General features: G+C 34.2%; 1 protein-coding gene across 4 annotated transcripts in view; it reads left to right on the forward strand.

Moving 5' to 3' along the window:
• RPS6KA3 (ribosomal protein S6 kinase A3) overlaps positions 1-23,400 on the forward strand; it is an 81,490-nt gene that overhangs the window by 36,890 nt on the left and 21,200 nt on the right. For all 4 annotated transcript variants that reach the window (XM_072849000.1, XM_072848990.1, XM_072848981.1 and 1 more), the window contains 12 exons: positions 402-518; positions 2,789-2,870; positions 6,807-6,887; positions 7,907-7,986; positions 10,440-10,546; positions 12,904-12,941; positions 13,328-13,470; positions 16,645-16,715; positions 21,190-21,278; positions 21,538-21,602; positions 21,704-21,806; positions 22,621-22,745. In XM_072849000.1, the coding sequence (XP_072705101.1) occupies positions 402-518; positions 2,789-2,870; positions 6,807-6,887; positions 7,907-7,986; positions 10,440-10,546; positions 12,904-12,941; positions 13,328-13,470; positions 16,645-16,715; positions 21,190-21,278; positions 21,538-21,602; positions 21,704-21,806; positions 22,621-22,745 (1,101 nt within the window). The remainder of the gene's footprint in view (positions 1-401; positions 519-2,788; positions 2,871-6,806; positions 6,888-7,906; positions 7,987-10,439; positions 10,547-12,903; positions 12,942-13,327; positions 13,471-16,644; positions 16,716-21,189; positions 21,279-21,537; positions 21,603-21,703; positions 21,807-22,620; positions 22,746-23,400) is intronic.

Below are 23,400 nucleotides of genomic sequence, written 5' to 3' on the forward strand. Positions count from 1 at the left end.
AAGAAGATTGGTTTCCGTTAATGGGTCGTGAATCTGGAACGGAGATTATGAACCAAACAATATGGGCCTAAGCACAAAAGCTTGGGAATTGCTGAGTTGTTATTGTCAATTCTGTTATTGTCTAGATTCTGATGCATCCCTAAATGTTTAAGCCACATAGTTACTGAACTAATACTGCTTTTTGTAACAGATATAATTTATTTTTTGTGTCTTAATTATGCGTTGCTCAGTGGTTTTTATCTACATTTGGGAGCCTGTAGTTCATTGGTTTCACTGGTATTTTTAATATAATAATAATTTTAATATATTTCACTGGTATTTTTAAAAATATTGTGAATTTATAAACATTTTGGGAAGATGCACCACTAACGTAAACTTACTCCACTCTTTTCCTCTGTCAGGAAGAAGGAAATATCAAAGAAATTGCAATAACTCACCATGTAAAGGAAGGACATGAGAAAGCAGACCCTTCACAGTTTGAACTTCTGAAAGTACTAGGACAAGGATCCTTTGGAAAGGTTGGTAACTGAACTCTTGTGGAGCCAATTATTCAGGAATATAGCATTGAATAATATTAGGAGTGAAATACTTAGAACAGCCACAGTCTTGCATTAAGGCAATGTAGTGTTAACTAGTCACTGTAATTGTGGCAGATCTTTTTAAAGCAGTAAATGTTTTTTCTAGTTTGTATGATATGTTGATCTCAAAGATCCATAGAAAAATTGGCTTAATATGAAATAATTGGGTATTCACTGTTAAAATGGAATGTCATTTTTCTATAACTACTCTTCTTCTGCGTTTGAGGGGGTGAGGGTTGAAAGGTTTTTTTGGTAAGTATTCCTAGTTTCTGACTTGCTAGTGGTAGGTTATCACCAGTACAGAAGCTATAGGCAGAATTTATTTTTGTAGCAGATGGTAATTGTAAAGAACAAATTTTAGGCAATAATGGCTACCGAAGTAAACATGATATACCCTAGTCGTGTTCATGCTAGGCATTATCTGTCATAATTTGGTTAAGGCACAACGTACCCTGATACTTATTTGAAGCTCTGTTTAAAAACTCAATGTTTCTGGCATTTAGTGAATCCTGTCCACACTGAGATCTCACTAGGTGTACATGATTCATACTTCTAGTTGTCCAAATTGAACTTGGAAGCAAAACATTAACTTTGTGTGGCAAACCAGATCATTGAAACAGAATGGAATATGCAATGTAAGACAACAGACCCTTCACATCCATTTTCAGCGTTAATTGCAATTCTGAATGGGATGTTAAGCTGTAGCATATAACGCCAAATCCATCTTTGATATGGGGAAAAATGAGAATAATTGGTTCAATTCTCTCTTGGTGGTAGGAAGTTACTATTAGTCACATTATTGGAGTAGCAGTTCCAGTTAAGGTTGGAAATACAGATGTTTAGAAACTACAAAATTTCATACTCAAACTAGTTAGAATTCACTGAGAAACCTGATTCGAAAGGTGGTTTCCTATGTTGTTCGATTTCATCCAGAATCATAACCAAGTTTTTATTTGGAAATCTTCAAATCAGGAGAAGTAAATCTTTCGGGGGCAAGGAAATGTAAGCTAATAAATGATAATTTCAACAATCTCTTTTATTTTATTGATATTACTAAATTAAATGCTATAACTGCTGGGGGGGCAAGTTTTGCAAATGCAAAAATAATTAACCTTCTAGCTGACTCAAAGTATTGCAAAACTACAAGTCTTGTCCTCAGTTGTTTTAGCCTTTATACAAAAAGGAGTAATAGCACAAAACCCATAATCTCTTTTTTTTCTAATAATTTGAGAAGATGTCCCAAACTACTTCCCATTCAGTTTAAAAAGACTGATTTGCATGCTTTACAAGGTCTCTTGATGATGTTCCGGTAATCTCTGGATAATGCAATGGGATGTTAACATAAGTGGGAATTGGATACAAAACCAGATATAAAACTGATTTCATATAACACGTTTAACATTCTCATATACCACAACATGTCTCTATGCTTTTTCATAAATAACCAGAAAACCTGTGGCAGGTCTATTTTTTTTTTTTTCCTTCTTCATTTCTAAAACTAAAATTTGGCTCTACTGGAATTCATTTTGTATTAAGGATATTAAAAACAATCCCACTCAAAAAATCCCATTACACTAAAGAAGGAAATGAAACACACTTTAATTGAGGCTGGTTGTACTTTATTGGTACATGCAAAACTCAAAGCATGTCATAAAAAAATACATTTTTGTGATACAAGAGGTTGGTTCTTATAATTTTATAGGTTATTTTTTAAAACATTATTTTGTTATGCATCAATTCATATAGTTTTCTGGATCAACTTTTGTACACACATTTATTTTCATATCTGACAATTATTTTATTAGCACTTTTGCTGTGCCATCTTATGAATTTTAATAAGACAAAACTATTTAGAGATTAATATTAAAAAGCTGAATTTTATGTTTCAAATTTGTCTCAACTTCTGAGAGAATCCAAATTCATCCTTTCTCTTATTCACTGAAATCAATTAAGTTTAAACCAAAATTAATTTGGCAGACTGTTTGTCTTGAATGAACCTTTTAATTTATTAAATGAAGGAATAGTAGGAAAAACTGCAAGGAAATTTTTTTTCGGCTTTGCAGAATCTAAAACTGTTGAAGAAGCTAATAATAGTATTGGGAGGAATAATAAGGTTGAAATACTACTGACTACTTGAATTTCATGGCCAAGTATATTGATCTGACTTGCCTTTATTTTCTTTTGAGAATTCTTTTTAATTTTCAATGCAGGTCTTTCTTGTCAAAAAAATCTCAGGATCAGATGCTAGACAGCTTTATGCAATGAAGGTATTGAAAAAGGCCACCTTGAAAGGTAAGCATTATTTAGAGAGAAAAGAAAAAAAAGATAAATCAGGGACATTATACCAGAACTTAATCTTCACACACATGCTGTTCTACAGATTGTATTTTAGAACTTTCTTCTATCAAACAACAAATAGCAGGATACACTGCCTTGTATTGTAAACCCAGAAGAATTAAATAAACAACAGTACTATATTGATAGTTACAGGGGAAAGTAGGTTCCTTTCCATGCTAAGTCCATTAGGTGACAGTGGTTTAATAGAGTAGTTGTGTTACATCTGCCACCTGACTTGCTCCTGAGCTGTTATTTGAAACTTAATATCCTTCCTTTTTTCATTTGCTGTGTATCACCAAGAATACAGTTAATGCCTTTTGCTCAGTTTGTATTTAGGTCATGATATTTAAAAGTGCATTATATTGGCTGTTTTATTCTAAAAGTTTAAGTCTTTCTTTAAAACAGAAGTATACAGTACCTTTTCCCAAAACTTTTGGCACTCGTTCTGAATGTAGGATATATTTGATAAAATCTTAAGTTAATCATCTAAGTTACTTGAGCAAAAATGAGTTTTAAAATGTTTTGTTTCTTGGGTGGTTTTGGTCTTGAATGGTATCAGTAACAAAAACCTAAAATCAAACCTGAACAATCTTAATTCTGTCCTGGAGAATTCTATAAGAAAAAAGAAATAATGTGTTTTTTACTGTAGATTAAAATGAAAGTGATCTTTCGCACTAATCCCTTAACCTTGGTTAACCAGAATGTGTATTTGTTGCTTTATGCCATTGTTTAATACTTCTGTCTATTTGTAGTTTTTCTAACTCATGACTGCACTGAAATTGCAATGATAATTTTGGGATAGTTCCAACAACTTGTAGTACTTCACCTGTGTTACTGATTATTATATTGATTTGCAATTTTAACGTACAGTTTCATCTGAAAATATTCATAGAATGATGGAGGGAACAAAAACTCACATTGAATTGTGAACTTTTGCTAAAATGTTGAACCTGAAATTTTTCTACTTAAGATCTAGTGCTGAATATCTATCTCACAAATCTCCTTATATATCACTTAAAACCATTACAGAGCATGTAAGTGGTTTTGAACAGTTTCCTATATTTTGATTCCTCTGTGTTTTCTGGCACGTGTTATTCTCATTATTTACTTCCTATTTTTCCGAAATTAATTTCCACTCACTTAAGGCACTTTGATATCCTCAGTAGCCTTTCATTCTCCAGCCTGTTAATAGCTCAGAACTGGAGTCAAAGGTCATTCAGCAGTTGCTTTTTTAAGACGTTTGAGGGCTTCTCTCCATCACCTTTTGATTGTGGTTTAACCTTACGTGTAAAAATTACCGTCCAAGCTATGGATCTAGTTTTGCCTACAGATGGCAGAGCCTGATAAATACTGAAATTGGAAGCCTGACTTTTGGTTGGAAAAGGAGACTCGTGGGCACTAAGAATTCAAGGATGCAAAAGGCTTGAGCAGAAAGGTGACGCTAGCAGGAGGATGCTGCACTTTTCAGCACTTTGTATCTGAGTTTTCAGATGCTTTTGAGTGTCTTTGGGTTGCAATTCATGTTTTAGGAAGAGTGGAGTTGCAAGCAAATGAAGGTTACTGTTGAAATCTTAATATGAAATTAACTGAAATTAATTCTTTTTTCCATAATTGCAACATTTTTTGAGATCTAATATTGTAATTTTGAATAATGCACTGTATTACTTGATTTGTCTAAGGTTCTTTAGCTCTTTCAAATCTTTTTCATGAAGTTATTTTTGTGTTCTAAAATGAAAGATAAAAATACCCTTTAAGACTGCTTCTTAATCCAAAGTGGTGTGCATGATTCACAAATCAAACTTAGAGATAATATTTTCATAGGAATGCAACTATATTAGCCAGAACACGTTGATGTAACTACACAGTCCAACCTTTTAATGTTTAGAGCAAATCCAAGAATATACACATACAAGTTTGTTTAGTGCAGAGACTAGTTTATTAATACACTCTGATAGAAGGTATCATCTTTCAGTGCCCCTTTATGATGGGGAGAGAGAGAAACAGGGCCAAATAATTGCTAGAGAGTCTGTCATCAAATGCATTAAGAAAAATCAGTACTTCCAGCAGTACACATATGGAAACTATAGTGAACAAAAATCAGATTTTTAATGGCTAATACTAATGTCTGAAATTAGCTCAGTTCCTTATACTTTTTTTTGGTTGAGATTTTGTAAATCCGGACTTTCTCTAGCTTTTCAGAAATAAGGCTTGTTATCCATGTAACCCTTGCATAGCTATAGGCACTTAAAAGTCTTTTGAATTTTTTTCTCAACCAAATCTGCCTAAAAAAAGAATATTCTGAATTTCAGTTTTGTAATTCATATGAACTCTTGGAACAGTGAAATTGCACAACTATCTTATGACATTTTCATGACTTTAGTTGTAAAGGTCAAAATTCAAATGTGATGTTTGCTCTGTGTTTGGTGAGCACTTATTTAATGTGCTTCCATTTTTAGGAATCTGTTCTGCAGAGAGATGGAAACTTGATAGCTTTATCCATTCATGAAAATGTATCTATATAACTTTATTTCACAAGTACCTGTATTATTGTAAGTGCCTGTTTCTGGGAAAAGATAGCTAAATTTCTAAAAGACCCTTTTGCTTCTTGACTTTTTCCTGCCTTGTTATGTTTTAATATCTGAGAAGTCTGGCTTGTTAACTGTACAAGGAATGCTGGCAACTTGAACTTTGGACTGGGCTTCATTGCTCTGGGGTGCTTCCTTCAAGAAGTTGTGACGTTTGGGAAAGGACCAGTAACATAATAATAATAAAATTTATATAATATAAAATATTATATAATTATTATATAATAATCAATATATATAATATTAAGATAACTATAATAATAATAATAAGGGAAAGAAAGATAAATGCAACATCTTTAAACCACTCTAGCAAACTTTGCTAGCTCTCATCTGTAAGAGTTCTGAATCTTGTCTGTGTCCTGGCAGATTTGGAGCTTCGGATGGGAACCAGGCACAGACTGGAGTGGCAGGGGAGTTGCCTAGGACAGCTGAAGCAGGTGCCCTGCTCCGCTGACTGTCCTGCCTGTCTTCATGGATTGCCAGCCCCATATGCGGGGCATCTGCACGTGGTCCTCAGTTTACTCTGTAGTGGCATAGGAGCAGATACATGTCCCATTCTGAGCCACCACGGTGGGACAGCACAGGCAGCTTGAGCAGTAACTGCTTCTGATGTCTGATATACTCCTCCATGCACACCTTTACTCTCAGTAAACCTTTTTAAAATCAAAAAGATTGTCTGAAGTACACACTACATTGAATGGATATCCTTTTTATTGTAAGTTCATAATAAAGAAAGGAAATTTAAAAAATTTTCCCTTCCAAATTGTGAAGGTACTTAATATCTTAATAGTGCAAGTTATTTGAATGAGTTAAACCAATATAAGCATCTTTATGATAGTATAATTATATTTATAAGTTTGTTTTGCTATAACTTTAATTCTCCCTACTTTTCAACAGTAGAGAAAATGGCTGTGTTTTCTATACATAGCTGTGGCAGTTTTGCTCTACTGTTTAAAAGGTTAACTCAGTATAGGGCAGACTGAAGGGGGGTTATGTTTTCTCTTGTGCTTTTTGTTAAATTTATTTACCCAGTGTCAGATTTTGCCAATAGCAGAAACTGAAGGAAATTGAAATGCATAAAGAGATTTATCAGAAAACTTTGCGCTGTGAAATAAATTCTCTCTCAAGTCTCTCCTGCACTGTGAAATAAATTCTCTCTCAAGTCTCTCCTGTGTAAAGTATAGTGACCTGCAGACAATTGTAATACTACTGGATACAACGTGAAGTACATCAGGAAACGGAGGAGAAATACCGATTCACAATGTAATTTTTTTTTTTTTTTAATTTTGCTCGTGTTCTGTTGTAGTTCGAGATCGGGTTCGGACAAAAATGGAACGTGATATCCTAGTAGAAGTTAACCATCCTTTCATTGTGAAGCTACATTATGGTGAGTTGCAGAAAAATTCATGTTTATATCATAAAAATGGGTGCTTGTCAAGGTAGTACCTAATATTTGCTTTGTGGTTCAGAGAATTATAGAAAATTAGTGTGCTATCTAAATCCTGGTTGTGCAAAGACTTGCTGTATAGCAGTTCTCATGCTAAGTAAGCACCTGGCTAACTTCATGCACAGTGTTATATCTTTATAGGACTGAGAGTCTTGTAGCCCTTTGCTTTATTAAAAAGCAGTTATCTGTTTATGTCTAGCCATTCTTTTCTAAAACCTCTTATCTTTTGTATATGTCATTCACTTTTTTAAAAATTATTTCTTATCCTTGCTTTATTTACTCTATAGAAAACACGTGCAATGGCATTACTTCCAGTTGCATCAAAATTGGTTGGAATATGCCTTTTAATTTTAATAGTATGGACAGCCATAAAAAATTATTGGGGGGGGGGAAATCAGTACTCTTAACATGTCATGCAGAAAGTAAACTGAGAAAAGATAGAGAATAGTTTCTGTTGTTCATTTTTTTCAGTTTATGTTGTTCTTTTAGGATCCAGTTTTTCCTATAGTTCAAACCTCAGATCTCTATCACTCTCTGATGTGGCTTAAATAATGTAGCTTTCACTCTTTTACTCGTCACTCTTTTGCAAACTAGATGAGATCTCCCTGTTAAACTGAATTTCCAGAGGTTTTAGAATACGTGCATTAGTTAATAATTTGCCCTTTTAAAACTAGGCTTTTTACTTCCAAAATCTGGAATGAAATGCTGACTAACCTAAGTATAGTTTATTTTTTTTGGAAATTCCTTTCGTGACTTGCTTTGCTTTGACCTGGCATGAGAGTTACTTGGCCCATGGCAGAGGAACAGTTACTTAATTAATTTAAATAAATTTTTCCACAAAGGAGAAAGAAGAATAATTCATTTTGATAATGAAAATACGGGTGAATTATTGGGTATGTTATTCTTCTGATCATAGGTAAAATTAAATGATGTTTAATTTTTTTAATTGATTTTTTCAGCTTTTCAAACAGAAGGGAAGCTATATCTTATTTTGGATTTTCTCAGGGGAGGAGACTTGTTTACACGTTTATCCAAAGAGGTAAACTTTTTTAATTTGAAAATCATCTATTGATAAAATTTGACTATAAATTGCCTAGATTAGGAGAGTTTACTTTTTAAATTCAGTTTTCATTGAATAAAATTCTGAATATATATTATTATTTTTTTTTAACCAGCTAGGTTTTTTGTTTGCTTGGGTTTTTTGCACAAAGTAGTCACTTCATTAAAATGCTGTTGGTAATTTACATTGTTTCTGGAAAAAGGCTTAGACAAGCAGTCTTTCTGTGCTGCTTTTTACACCTTGCAAAATTTTCTTCTCTTATTGCTACCATGTTTAAAGTTGAGTCTCAGAGCATGGATTTATATAAAGTAGTTGTATTCAAATTAACTGGATGTGTCTGGTTTTAATATCCAGAATTTAGTGTCCGATTATTTTTATTTATGATTTACATATGAACACAAAATTACATTATAAATATTTTAAAAGTAAGAATTGTATTCCACTTATTTGAGTAATTTTCCAAACATGAACATTTTCCCTTTGTCATGCTGGTGATATCTCTGTGTAGAGATGTGAAATAATGACTTTGAAAAGTTTGATTACCTCAAATTAATTTGATTATAACTCCTAAATAAATGTTAACTTTTCATATATCAGATTTTTTTTAATCACTTCCAACAAGTATATAGTATGATAGAGATATAAATATATCCAATGTATATCTGGTAGCCAGAACTTGTAATTGTAGCTGCCTTCCATTTTTCCTTGCTACAGAGTATCCACAACAGTTGGGTCATCACTGCAAAGCTATATGGTTATTAAGAGGAGAGTAGAATGCAATGCATTTTGTGTATGGATATATCATCATTTCCATGCTGACCATATAAATTATTACATTTGATTCAGTGAAGCCATCTGTTTCAAGTTGCTTCTTTTAGTTTGTTTTGCCACAGATAAGTAGCAAGTTATTAGTACTCTAAAATTGAGGTACTTTTTTCTTAAAATCCATAGTCCTTTCTTGATTCCTAAGAAAGAATGTATATCGCTTTCCTGCTAATGACTTTTTCATCTCGAGCCACTCAAATTTTAAAAGATTTAATATGATTAGATAAGAAATATTCATTATAGGTACCTGAATCTAAGCTAATAGTTCATAACTGATGGAGTGAAATGGGCATGCTGGATGTAATTAATGTCATCCTCCTATCAATTAATGTGATATTTTAAAATAGATCAGATGAACTGCAGCCTAAAAGTTCCTACTTTTTCCCCATTGACTACAAAGGGAAAAGTGATTCAGAGCTAGATTTCTATACTGCAGACATTTAAGGTTAGGAGAGATGAATTCCATGTAATGTTTTTAAAGAACATAGTGTAGGTGTATTATCATCCTCATGGGATCTTTCATTATTTGAGCTTTTAAATGTTTCTTACAGAAATTTCCCTTCTTGAATGTGCCTGTACTAAATATTGGCTCTTTTGTAGAAGTAACATCAGCAACAACCTTTGTACAAGCTTTGATATCACTTTCTCCCTTTAAACTGCTAAGGGGAAAATATATGGTATTCTCCACTCTTAACCCTTCCTTAAAATAATGTTCATCTGTGCTCCCCATTGCCATTCTTTTTTCCAGGTCCATATGCTATATCTAAAGATGTTAGTCTTAAATTCTTAAAAAAAAAAAAAAAAAAACTCAGAGTAGTAACTGAGATAAAAATAAATCCTGCATGATTTGATTGTATTTTTATTTTTTTCTAAATTCTCAGAAAAGTTTTAATTGTATTGTTTTCTGTCAGTGGATCACAACAGCTGTTGATATAATTGGGACAACACGTTCATTTCATTGAATGTAAACAGGGATTAGTTTATCTTCCTAACAGAAAATGTGGGATTGCTATCTGAGATCTTACCTGTGCTCTTACATAGGTGATTTCCTTAATTTACTCTATGATCTACCTTTTCTGCAGTTACATCTCAGGCTGCATCTTGGGGTTTTTACCATCACTGTAACTTCTTTCTCATAGTACTTAGACAGTCTCCTCAAAAACAAGATGTGTATGCTTTTCTTGTCTCTCTGACTTTGTAGATGAAATTCAGGCATTTGGACTTTAGTCCATTTGTTGGCTGGAAATGAACTGATCACATCCATAATAAAGAGGTAGTCACATTCTCTAAATGCTTCCCAAAATTTTTTCAGTCCCGCTATGTGTCTGTCCTGTTGAACAATCAGAAGCAAATAACCTCAGTTTTGCAGAAAGAATAATATGATATTGGCTTCAGAAGTTCTTTTTCAAGTATGTACGGTGAAATAGTATTGATTATAAAATCCTAGTTTTTGTCTAACCAAGAAATTTTAATTTCTAGGGGTTTGTATAGAAATGAATTCAAGTATTATGAAGAACCATTCTGCAAAACCAGTTACCATTGTTTAGTTGGTGCTGGTGTAAGCTTTATGGATTTTACATGTAAAATACATTGTTTTGCTCTTTCAGGTGATGTTCACAGAAGACGATGTTAAATTTTACCTGGCAGAATTAGCACTTGCTTTAGACCATCTACATAGTCTTGGAATAATATACCGGGACCTAAAACCAGAAAAGTAAGACTCCTCTGTGGCAAATGCAGTGTATTAATTTGATTTGTATAGCACTTCTACCTATGCATTTCTCTTTCCAGCTGTTAAACTTCAGTAATTTACTATATAAACTGAACAGGGAGGGAGGTGGGGGGAAGCTTGTGGGGTATCTTCATTAAAAAGGTTGGATTTCATTTCCACTCGAACATGAGCATCTAGTTTCAGAGTGATATGCCAAGTACTATAATCCATGTTACTTTAAGTGAAGAGTATACTGAAATATTCCTACCTTTCATTTTCCAGGTGTTTTAGGGTATACAATGGAGAAGAGGTGGTCTTGGCCTTTTGTTTTTGTCATTATTGTAGAATTTCTGGACTACAGATAAACTTAGAACAAATGCATGATACAAAGTTACAGTTGAATGTTGTATCTTTTCATTTGAAAGCCTAACAGCAAACATCTTTTCCAACGCTGACTTTCAAAATCCACTGCAGTAAGAGCAGAATGGAGTTTAAATTTTAAAGTAAAATATTAAAATAGTAAGTCACAGGCTTTATTTAACATATTGACGATCACGTAATTACACTAAAAACTTAAAATAAGCTTGAAGTTATAATTCTGGTATGGTGTTGTGTCTCAATATGTTAGTCATCCGTGCTTCACTTGAATGACTGAATTCAGTCTCCTGTTCACGTCTTTCCTCCAGTAATTTTTTTTTTTAGTTTTAGAAGATGTAAAGAAGAAAATGTCAGTGCTATCATCTGGAACATTTGAACCTTTCAGATATGAATGTATGCTGTAGCATTACTCTCTAGCTGGAGAGAATATAAGTGACAATATATGTGCATCTCTTCTATTGTGCTTAATCAGATAGTTAACATACTCTGCCTCATTGCAAGGAAATCTATAATAACTCTGTAGCCCTGATCTCCTTGGTGATCCCACTTCTCTATTATGGCTATATGGAGAACCTTAAAGTCCGTGTGACAGAACTGTCTCATGTAAAGTATAAGTGGAAAAGAGCAAAAATGAGTAACAAGTTTCACAGAACCTGGCTGTTATGTGGAACTTCCATTAGGATAGCTTGTTCTTTTGTGCATCTCCTGGAAAAAAAGACACAAATTTAAAAATATTTAGCCCTGACTGACAAGAAGGGAAAGATTCATACTCAAATCAGAAACTTGGAGACTTTTGGCATGGGGCTGCGTTTACAAATGAGCAGGGAATGAATTATGTCTAAACTTTGAGAGTGTCTGTTAAGTAATTCTGAAGTGAAGAAAAATAAGCTTACCAAGTGGAAAAAGATCTTTAAAAAGCAAAGCGAGAGAACTTTAGTTATTTTGCTAACTTTTACTTCTAAGAGGTAAAGAATGAAATAGTAATTGTCAGAAGACTAAATATCTACTGCCTCAGACATTGTATTTAAAAAAAAAAAACCTGTATGTGTCTACACCTATTGCAAAGCCTTGTTTTTAAGCCTTGGGTGTATCTGATTAAAAAACCTGTCAAAGGTTGAAATTACTTGCAAGTTAGGGATGAGACAGTAGTAACTCTCATCATAGGCTGTATCTATACTGTGGGGCTGTTTCCCACCATGGAAACTGCAAGGAGGAAAAGGGAAGGGCAGGGGAAATGGACAAGCAGTATGTGCCTGGGACATGTCTCATCCCCAGGATGAAATGCAGCTCCGCACAGGAGAAGCTGGAGGGACTAAGTCCACTGTGTAGGTGGTGTTAGAGTCCAGTTCTTGAATGCTTTGCATGCTTTGAATTGCCATTATATTCAGCGGTGGTTAAGGATAGTTGGCATCTCAGAAGTGTGGCCTTTTTTGTAATTGAAATAAACAGGCAGAAGCACAAGGCCTGCTCTAAGTATACGGCCCGTGGGTCCTGTCCTTTGATATGACATGAGAATATTTATTACTTGTTATTTAAAGTGGTCAACACCCATTGAAACAGTAATTACAAATGAGTATCCATTTTGTATACATATGCAAACATACATTGTATTAACATGTCTTGCTCAGTTTAAGAGAAGTAGAACTATATCTCTATTTTTAGCAATTGTGATAATGACACATGCTGCAGACGGCCAAAACTGAAAGTTCAAGATAAATTCAGCACAGTATGTAGTAACATTTAACTGAATAGTTAAATAAAAGTCTGATATGCTGATTATGTTTCATGATCTTTAAAGAGTTGAAGGAAAAGAAAATGTGTAGTTTCAAAGTATCTCCTCCTAATGACTCATTTTCATGCATGTTCAATTCTGCTTTGTGTATGCTGTTCTGTTTATTCCTAAATGTTGTCAGTACATTGTCTGAAACTACAGTTAAAAGATATTTTAATTAGTTTGTTTTATTCTTTTTATTGTTTTTTAGCATCCTGCTTGATGAGGAAGGACATATCAAATTGACAGGTGAATAAAGGGAAATTGCAACACCTGGATCTTTTCTGTTCATAATAAAATCTTTGCATTTTCCTTTTTTTCCGTAAAGCAATATGGTAAAATAAGTAATTTTAACTGGTAGCTAATTTTGCTGTGGAGCAAATAGTGTAATTAGTTTGAAATAAATGAAATAAATAAATATCTGCTTTACAAGTGTATCTGATGTTATGGACCTGTGATAATGCAAGGAGGGGAGGAGTAATTTTGTAATACAGTAATTCTGTAATTCCCTTATGTGTATTTGGGTGTATATACGAATTATATAAGCATCACATTTCATATTATGATGAAAGTATTAACCATGAGTGATTTTAAAAAAAATAATTACATTTAGAACTATTATTTTTTTCTTCCAGATTTTGGCTTAAGTAAGGAGTCAATTGATCATGAAAAAAAAGCCTACTCTTTCTGTGGAACAGTGGAATATATGGCACCAGAAGTCGTTAATAGACGAGGCCATACACAGAGTGCAGACTGGTGGTCTTTTGGTGTTTTAATGGTAGGTTTCTGGTAAATGTAAATAATAGCAAAACTGTGCTTTGCAAGGTTTGGTGAAACAAATCAAATATTAAACTGGAAGGTGATCTTTAAATGAATGCTAACTACCAAAAAAGTCTAAATTATATGAAATTAATAACAATACCACAGAGTTTGGATCAAGAACATGGACCAGGTTTCATATCAACACCAACAATATGCCATATTTTTGTTATTGTTGAATTGAAATACTATGCATCTATGGTAGTTTGAATGTTACGGAGACTAATAGGAATACTAAAGTATACAGGAAAAATACTGTCCCTTCCAAGGTGGGGAAGAACTTTAGATTGAAATTTTAAATTTGAATTTATGAATTTCTGAAGTGGGGAAAAAAATGAGTGATAACTTTCTAATTAGTCTCCAGTGTAATTACAGCTTAGTGGAATAATGACAGCTGTTGCTCTCACATCAAAATAATCTAAATGACACTGAGCTCATATGGGATATAGTCACTCCGTTGCTTATGGTGTTTCTGCAAGGACTTAACTTCTGTGAAGTTGCAGGGTCGGGGGAAATAATGTGTGTATCAAATATGGCTTTGGAAAAGAAAAATAGATCATGTTTGGTATTTTAGGAATGCTGAATGGCTTTTAATATTTATAATCTTTGCGTGTATTTTTGACATAAAGATTAAATAATTGTATTTTTTGAAGGAAATGTTTTTGTTTCTTACTGCTTCTGCTACATATGACTGTAACAGTACAACTAATGTGCGCTTTGTACTATGAGAAGGACTCTTGTGTCTGAAAATAAGTCATCCTATCACCTTTTAATCATCTAGAATGCTGTTGTGATCTGAAAACTGACTATGTAAAAGTAGCACCTGATAACTAAACTCTCCAGACAGGCAAGCACACACACATCTCCTCACAACTGTATATTTTATCAGTAAGAACAGTCAATTAAAAGATAATTACAGTGTAGTTGCAGAATATTTGTTGTTGATAATGCAAACATCGTTAAACTTCAGCTTTACTTTATAAAGCTGGAAAACATAATTTTGTGCTTATAAAGTGCATATGTTAAAATAGAAAATTGCTGAAATATGTTAGACATGACTGGTGTAGCTTTCACAGTCTAAGTGCGCTGCATTTTAAACACTTTGGCTTCTACTTTGAATACAAAAATATGACCTTAAAAAGCAAATTCTCTAAATTAGTATATGGAATACAGTGCAGTTTTCTCTAAGACATATTTTTGTTGCTTACATTTCTAGTTTGCATGGTAGTTTTCATAGACAATCTGTACGTATCCACTCTTAAATCATTCTTAATTAGAATCTGTGTTGATTGAGAATTCAAGTGGTTGTTGGTGTGGTATGAGTACACAGTATCTAGATGGAACAGAAGTTATAGCATAGAAATGGATACTAGAAAGATATCTCAACAAATCATTTGGCCTCTTTTCTCCTGCTGCTAGACACTATGTTTAAACCATCGTTGAGAAGTATATTCCAATTTGTCCTTTAAGACAGTGACTGTTTTAAGGGATGCCAGACATCTGAAAACATTCATTTAAAGTTTTCAGAAGCACTATGTATTTGTTGAGGTATTCTCCTGATGAAATAAAAGATTAAGACCAATGTTGGCTTATTCTTAAAGTACTGTTGGCCTAATTGATGTTGGAATATAGTATTTTTTGGGGGGACAAAGAACACATATGCCAAGTTGTTAATACAAGTGTGTATGCTTGTGACAAATAGGAGCTTGCTAAAGAAACTTTTTGTGTCAAGCAAGTGTAAGAGAAACATGCAGCCCTACAAATTTACCTTTAAAAAAGTTGTTTTGCAAGTGCAACTTGTGAAGAACATTCTAAACTATAAACAAACAAAAGGTGAATTTTTTAATAGTTTTGGCTTACGCCTCTCTCATCTTCCTGACAATTGTCTTAAGTAGTGTTAAAAGTAGGGTTTTTTCATGTTGGCATTATATTAAATTTAAAATTTTAAATACAAGTATGTATGTAAAAAAATAATATTGAGAGTAAAAAGTATCTAGCAGTAGTGAAGAGTTGCCAGCTTTTATTCTCTGAATACTTTATAGGATAGTAAGAAATTTAAAATTTTATTTTAATAAAAAGGGGTTTTAAAAAATGCTGTTAGTGCAACTTCATGCTCTTACTGTAGGTCTAAGAATACTACCATCACACATTATTCACTCAAGTTATCCATGTACATTTTTAATGCTTAGAAGGCTGAATGTTTGGGTCATAACAGAAAAGAGAGGAATAGATGATACCTTGTGTTCAGGATGACTTAAGTTTGCATAAGCTGTTCAGAGGGTTCCATTATAATTATTTTAATTTTGATGGCTTTAAGTGTATGCCATGAATTTTCATTAAACTAAATTGTTTTGCAATTCTTAAACCAAAAATCAGAATTCCTTCCTCAGAGTACTGGCTGCTGTGACTGCTGCCAGGCTGCTTTCAGTACCTCACTTAGATCTGATATCCCTGCAGTATACTGCAGCCCAACGGAAGTGCCTTTATATTTATCTATTTTTACTCAGTCACTTTCAGAACAAATCAGTATTTTAACAGTGTCTGTTGCCTACTACCAGGCACTGTAGAATGTGCATGCACGTACTGTGTAGCTCTTACATGTTCCTTCAGGCTTTATTTCCACTGTATGCATACAGTAACCACTTTTCATCCTGCATGTCTTTGTCAATCAGCTAACCTTTTTCCCCTTTCTAATGAAGGCTATGTACATGCCAATTTTTAAAATTTTGACCTTTTTAAATATCTCTGCATGAGGAGAAATTGTCACTAACTTTTGAAAGGGGAATCTTTTTCCCTACCCTCCACCCTCTTGAAAACTAAAATGCAGTTGTATAGATAAGTCTTCCAAGAATAAAGTTTTCAGACAGAAATGAAACACAGAACATTATAGTCTAAATTGTTCAGATAAAAGCATGTAAAGCAAGGTATCAATATAGGAAAAGATTTCGCAGCTTTAAAAACAGCAAAGGCTGCTCGATGTTCATAGTAATTTAAATTGTACAATGAGAAGTTGTTTTGCACAGACTTGGTTGTTAACATGCATGAATTTTGGAAGGTTAAGATGCTAAGTAGTTTTGTCAAAAATTAGATTTTGTCCAGGTAATGTAATTGATGAAAGTTTTACTCTATACAGTTTGAAATGCTCACTGGTACTCTACCTTTCCAAGGGAAAGACAGAAAAGAAACCATGACTATGATTCTCAAGTGAGTACACTCTTATTTATATATCTCATCAGGTATTCTACAGGGATGCCCTCCGGGCTGCAATATCTAATTTCTACTCTTCCCTCATTTCCAAAGGTACTGGTAAATCCTCACTCCCTATTCCATACTATTAATTCCCTTTGCCGCCTATCTAATTTGCCTTTCTATTCCTCCCCCATACCAGGTACAAAGAATTTCATAACAGCTCTTTAATATGTAATAATAACTTCTCCAACCATATGATCTTTCCCATCTTATTTCCATAATATTTTTTTAACTTTCTTATCCTTTTTGATAACCTGTGCATTTTTTCCTTGTTTTTTTGTTTTAGTTTTTTTTGAGGAAGTATTTTCTCTCCTTATCCTTCTCTATCTTACCAGCTCCTCACCCCACTTCTTTATATTACTGGTACTGCCAACAACTTGCTTCCCTGGTACTTCCCCTATTTGCTAAAGTGCATCCTCCCTTATGTACTCTCCTATGACTTGCCCAAGCTCCAATTTTCCCCTTTGATATTTCCAGTATAGGTTTTGCATTAGCCATATTGTGGAAAATGCTTTCCATCATGCAGTTAACATTCTTGGTTTTGCTAATGAAGGCCTGCTTTTTTTTCCTTGCTGATCCCCTACATATTCTCTGAACTAATACAACCTGTGACATAATTGTCCTGCCTTTGGGACTGTAGCCTAATGCTGTGCAAACAATTCTGTTTCCTCATGTCATAGTTTCACTTCTCTGTTTCCAGCCATTTTTTAGTAATACCATTTTTTTTCCATGGAAGCTCATAAGGCTATTTTAGTTTTCTCATTTGTTTTCTGCTTCATTGTTTATCATTGTTCTTAGTTCCGTTACCACTTGTCTACCTATATATTGAAGCCAGCATTTATTTTGCACCAACAACCTGTTTTGAAAAGTAAATATGAAATTCTTTCATATTTTTTTTAAGTAATTAGAATGTGAAAACAGCTAGCAAACAAACTCCTTTTCCATGCTTTTGCTTTCATAATGCATACATGTTGCATTATTCTTTGCCCTTGTTTTTCTTCCTCATCTTATATTTGCAAAAGTATTTAGTGGTGCTAATTTCTTCTGCTCTCTCAACACCATGCCAATTCAAATCTTCATGTTGTGATTATTCAATGTCTTTGACTAAAAGGTTCTATCTATTCACAGCAAGCATAAACTCCTTCTGACCACCTCCTATTTACAAGAAGCTAGTCTGAGATAGTTCTGCTGCACTTTCACTTATTTCAGGAGCCATGCATTTTTTTCCCATCCATGTCTCACGAGTCACATCTTTCTCTTCTTTTCTCTGCCTGCATGTGACTCCACTCTGTTCCTCAACAGTCTTTCCACTGTTGCTACAAAAATCTTCTGTATTCAGCTGCCACGTAGAATATCCTCCTTGCATCTCCCCAGTTAATTGGCATTCATAACTACTTTCAGATTTCATCTGAGCATGTATCTCTAATTCCCTTTCCAACTTCTTTCTTTTCTCACCTTCTAGTCTTTGTAATTGTTATTAGTTTGAGAGCTGCACAAAAAATGTGGTTTGAAGTAAAGAAATTTTACCTCTGTTTTAATGTTCTGTACTCTTATGATTATTACATACACATAAATTTATTTTGCTGTTGGTAATATGAACAGCTGAAAAACAGAAGATATTTTAAAGGCTTTTCTGATAAGTTCACATTTTTTGTCTGGCTCCATAAGAATGGCAGTATGTTTTCTTTTTATTTTCTGTATTTTATTTTCTGTATGTATTTTATTTTCTAGTAAATGTACTATATTTCTCCTTAAATTTTTCATAAAACTGTTTAAAATGGACAGGTGTACACATGAATTCATATTTTTGTAGTGTATCATTTAAGATATATTGCTTTTCTTACCTTCTGTTCCTGAAAATCCACAGAAAATGTATTCTTCTTACAACAATTTCCTGGGCTCTTTGTTTCTCACAACATTACCAAGACAAGTTTTTGTTTATTCTTGTGTGTTTTACCTAAAACTGAGAAACTCTGCAATTTGAAGAAATCATAGTTTGCAGCAATAAAGTTAACTTTTTAAAGTATCTTTTCTCCTTTACTGAAGAGGTATGCCTTCATGTAAAATTTTGTTTTCGTCCATCAGGAATGTCAGAAAAAATTGCTGTCACTCATGTAGTTGTATAACCTAGGACCTCTGAGGACCTGGTGATGGCCTTTTCTTCTGCTGTGTCACATGGCCAGTAAAGGATTTTGTGAAAGGTGCTCCTTCATGATAGAAAGGGAACCATGACAGTCTTAATCTCTGTGGTTTGCACAAGAGCCTCCAATTCACTCCACTGCAGTACATACCAGTCCTCTGGAATTTCTTCCACATATTCTGTTTCTGTTCATTGAGTGACTTCTCTGTAAGATTAATTGCAGTTATGTTTTTGGCCTGCTTTTAGATTTTTCTGAGCAGTTGACCTCTCATGCTGAAGCTCCAGGACTGCATCCTACTGTTGGAACTGTTTTGGATTATAATAGGACAAAGATTTCCACCCACTTCAGCAGACTCCTATCATATTTAGTTGTCTGTTCTCTGTCCTTCAGTAACATTGTAAATGATACCATTGTTCTTTTGCAGACAATGTGTTCCTTGCTTCCTTCTTGCAGCGTAGCGCGCTCATACTTTGCTGTAAGCAGAAATGACATCAAGTGGACATGCAATGAAATCACTACATATAAAGTGCATGAGTAAGAATTCAGCTGCTAGTGGTGCATGGCAATCGGGGAAGCATTGGATGGCCCACTGGCCATTCCTCTACTCAGTTGATGGTCTCGATGTGCCTATAGTATGTCATTGAAGAGCCCAAAGAAGGCAAAGTTTTTCAGACCTCCCCACACACACACCTTCTTTAATGCAGAAATGAATGGAAAATTTAGTAAATTCTAGTTTTAAACTAATGAATAGTGAATCAATGGCAATGTGTATGCACTTGCTGAAGTGACAGGGAGGGAGGTGGACATCTACAAATAGCTGGAACACAAGGCAAAGCATGTCTCCTGCTTGAAACACAGAGAAAGCTTGTGTCACGGATTGTTATGGAAAAATACAAGCTACAGGTTGAATGAGAGATGGAAAGGAGGGAATTGTATCCATCCTTACCATTATCATGGTCATAAGAAAAAGTGAGACCTAGTAACAGTGAGAGGATGGAGGCTCAACATTAAATGAGGAGGAGAAAAATATGGTGAGGATTACAAGACAAAATTAAATGACAGAACTACAAAAACTTAAATCTAAAGATTCAAGACTGGCAAGCTGGAAAGTAATATTTGAATTTGATTGAGGGGAGCAAAAGAAAAAAAAGGAAAGAAGGGAGTGATCTTTTTCTTTTACCTGCTAATCTTGCAAGATCTGTCCTACCTTAATTCAATTTCTATCTTCTAGCTTAGGTTTCCTGTTTTGCTTGGATGTTCTTGGTGTATGTTTGTTGTGGTTTAGCTTCAGTCCGCAGCTAAGCACCATGCAGCTGCTCGCTCCCTCCCTGCCCCCCGTGGGATGGGGGAGAGAATACAAAGAGCACAAATAAGAAAACTCATGGGCTGAGATAAGAATAGTTTAATAATTGAAATAAAATAATAATAATAAATTGTAATGAAAAGGAAAACAACAAGAGAGGGAGGGGGAGAGAGAGGAACAAAACCCAGGGAAAAACAAAGAAAAAACAAGTGATGCAACTGCTCACCACCTGCTGACCAATGCCCGTCCCGTCCCTGAGCAGCGATCACTGCCCCCTGGCCAACTCCCCCCTAGTTTCTATACTGAGCATGACTCCATATGGTATGGAATAGCCCTTTGGCCAGTTTGGATCAACTACCTTGGCTGTGCCCCCTTCCAGCTTCTTGTGCACCTGGCAGAGCATGGGAAGCTGAGAAGTTCTTGATTAGTGTAAGCACTCCTTAGCAACAGCTAAAACATCAGTGTGTTATCAATATTCTTCTCATACTAAATCCAAAACACAGCACTATACCAGCTACTAGAAAGAAAATCTATCCCAGCAGAAACCAGGACAGTATCATACTGTTGTAGTTTTCTTACCCCTTCTAAAATGTCTTTTATCTTACTTTCAGAATGGATTTGCTTGTTTGATGTCATTTGGTAATAACTGGACTTAAAAGTGGATCAAAACATATTACAAGTTTGTAAAATGTTATCCTGTATTTACTTGTTTCTACATTTTTTTTTACCACCTCTTCCTCTACTTAAGTTCCTGAGTCATTACTGAAAATACTATACTACTCAAAACAGGAAAAAAAAAAAAAAAAAAAATTAAAGGTTTACATGACTGACAGCACTTTTGCTCTGTTTCTGATGTCTGAAGGCAATTTCTCAGTGATGCTATTTTGTTTGATATGGATTTGTTGAATGACAAAGGACAGGGGGAATGCAGAGTTAATTCTTACCTAAATATGCTTGTATGCTATTAATTATTTTTGTTCTATAGGGCCAAACTTGGAATGCCCCAGTTCTTGAGTCCTGAAGCACAGAGTCTTCTGCGAATGCTCTTCAAAAGAAACCCAGCAAACAGATTAGGTAAAGTGTTTAGTGGAATATTTTAAATTGGATCATAATACTGATAACATCAGTGATCATTAGACTGACTAAATAAGTTTACAGTTTCTTGTGTAAAATAGGCTGTGAAGTAGGAACATAGTTTGCCTGTTTGCTCTTCCAATGATCAACAAAATACTTACTTCTGAAATTAATGTAGAAGAAATAAGAAATACAATTTTACTAGTCATTCTTTTGACCAAGAAGAAAATAATTCAGACATTTTTCTTCCTTATAAAAGGAGCAGGTCCAGATGGAGTCGAAGAAATTAAGAGGCATGCATTCTTTTCCAAAATAGATTGGAATGTGAGTATCTAATTCAAAATTAATTTAATAAATTTCTTAGTTAAGTATTTCGTGGTGTCATATAACTTCTTAATTCACTCTGGCCTATACCTTCTCTTCAGAAATTGTACAGGAGAGAAATTCATCCCCCTTTTAAACCTGCAACTGGTAGACCTGAAGATACATTTTATTTTGACCCTGAGTTTACAGCAAAAACTCCAAAAGGTAAAAAGAGAAGAATTGAACAATTTACCTATTCAAAAATTAGAAACACTTTTCCTGTTCAGGTTATGTAAAGTGTCTTGTTCTTCCAGGTGTTGCTGGGCTAAATGAATGCTCAAAGACAAGTATTGCATAGTTCATAAAAGTTTTTGTGGTCTTTGGTGTAAATATATCACGAGGGACTACTGAGTTGTCCTATGTTAAAAATAAAGTAGACCTCAGCAACAAAACATACATAAGTTCAAGTTCACTTCTCTCTTTTTTTTTTTTTTTTTAAATTTCAAAAAGATTATCCGTGTCTCTTTAAAGGCTATATCCTATGGCTTCATTTAATTCATGATGGTGACTCTACATACTATGTATATGTAGTCATTTCAGACTTTGGGTGGCAAAGTTGCTGTTTCAGTGCAATCTGTCTCTGCAGAGTTTTACAGTGATCCATTCAAAATATGATAGAAATTTTTGTCTTTACATATGTAGGGCGTTACCAAAATTTGAGTACTTCTTCTCCATAACTATAGCATAAATATGCTGCTATATGTAAATATTTTCTACAAATATTTCTGCTGATTTTTGTGTAACAAACTATTGTCTGACAGTAATATCTTTGTAGTGGTTGATTATCAGTTGTGTTTCTAGATGGTATACGCAAAATGATGCAGTAATTATTTGTACTTTGGTCCTCAGAAACACTGTCTGCAAATTCCAGTTTCTGTGTACTTTATAGAATAAAGCTGTAGTTTGCTTTTCAGAATAGACATAACCTCATCACTACATTTAAAAAATTCTGCTTGTAAGTAGATGATGTGTTTTTCAGATTCGCCTGGTATCCCACCTAGTGCTAATGCACATCAACTTTTTCGGGGATTTAGTTTTGTAGCTATTGCATCAGATGATGAAAGCCAAGCAATGCAGACAGTTGGAGTGCATTCAATTGTCCAGGTGAGTACATCGGCTTTAAAAAAAAAAAAAGTCAATAAAGCAGCATTGCTGTCTCTTGGTGGAGGGATTGTTTCCTTCATCACAGAATGAAGTACCATGACAAAGTCATTATCAGCTTTATACAAAAAAAAGTAAAGATCAGATTATTTTATCCAAACAATACCTCCGAAGGTGCAGGACCTGTTTCTTTACTGAGCAGTCACTGAATAGGCTTCAACCCTTAAATGAAAACATTCTACACTCAGTACTGTAATAAGTCTTTAATATCAAGCCATAATTATAAGGTGGAGGGGAATAACAGACATCTTGATCTTTTTCTCCCTATGCATGAAGATATCAGTTGATTCCTGCAGTGCAGTAGGAGACACTGGAGTACAATTGTTAATTTCATCTGGATGTTTTGGATCCCATGACCCAGGACATATTCCATCCCTTCTAAGCCACTTTATGTTAGTGTGCTAATCTCTGATATTTTGTGACTAATTTCAGTGTATCATACAAGTCAATGTTACAGTACACACACAACCTTTGGCTTCCAAGCAGTATTAGAATTACTCCAATACAGTCTCTGGTATTAATAATTGTGAGGTTGTCACTTTTAATAGCCTACCGCGGTTGTTATTCTTATATATTCTATTACTGCCAGTACTGCTTA

Source organism: Ciconia boyciana, chromosome 1 (genome assembly GCF_034638445.1).
Source record: "Ciconia boyciana chromosome 1, ASM3463844v1, whole genome shotgun sequence".
Lineage (NCBI taxonomy): Eukaryota > Metazoa > Chordata > Aves > Ciconiiformes > Ciconiidae > Ciconia > Ciconia boyciana.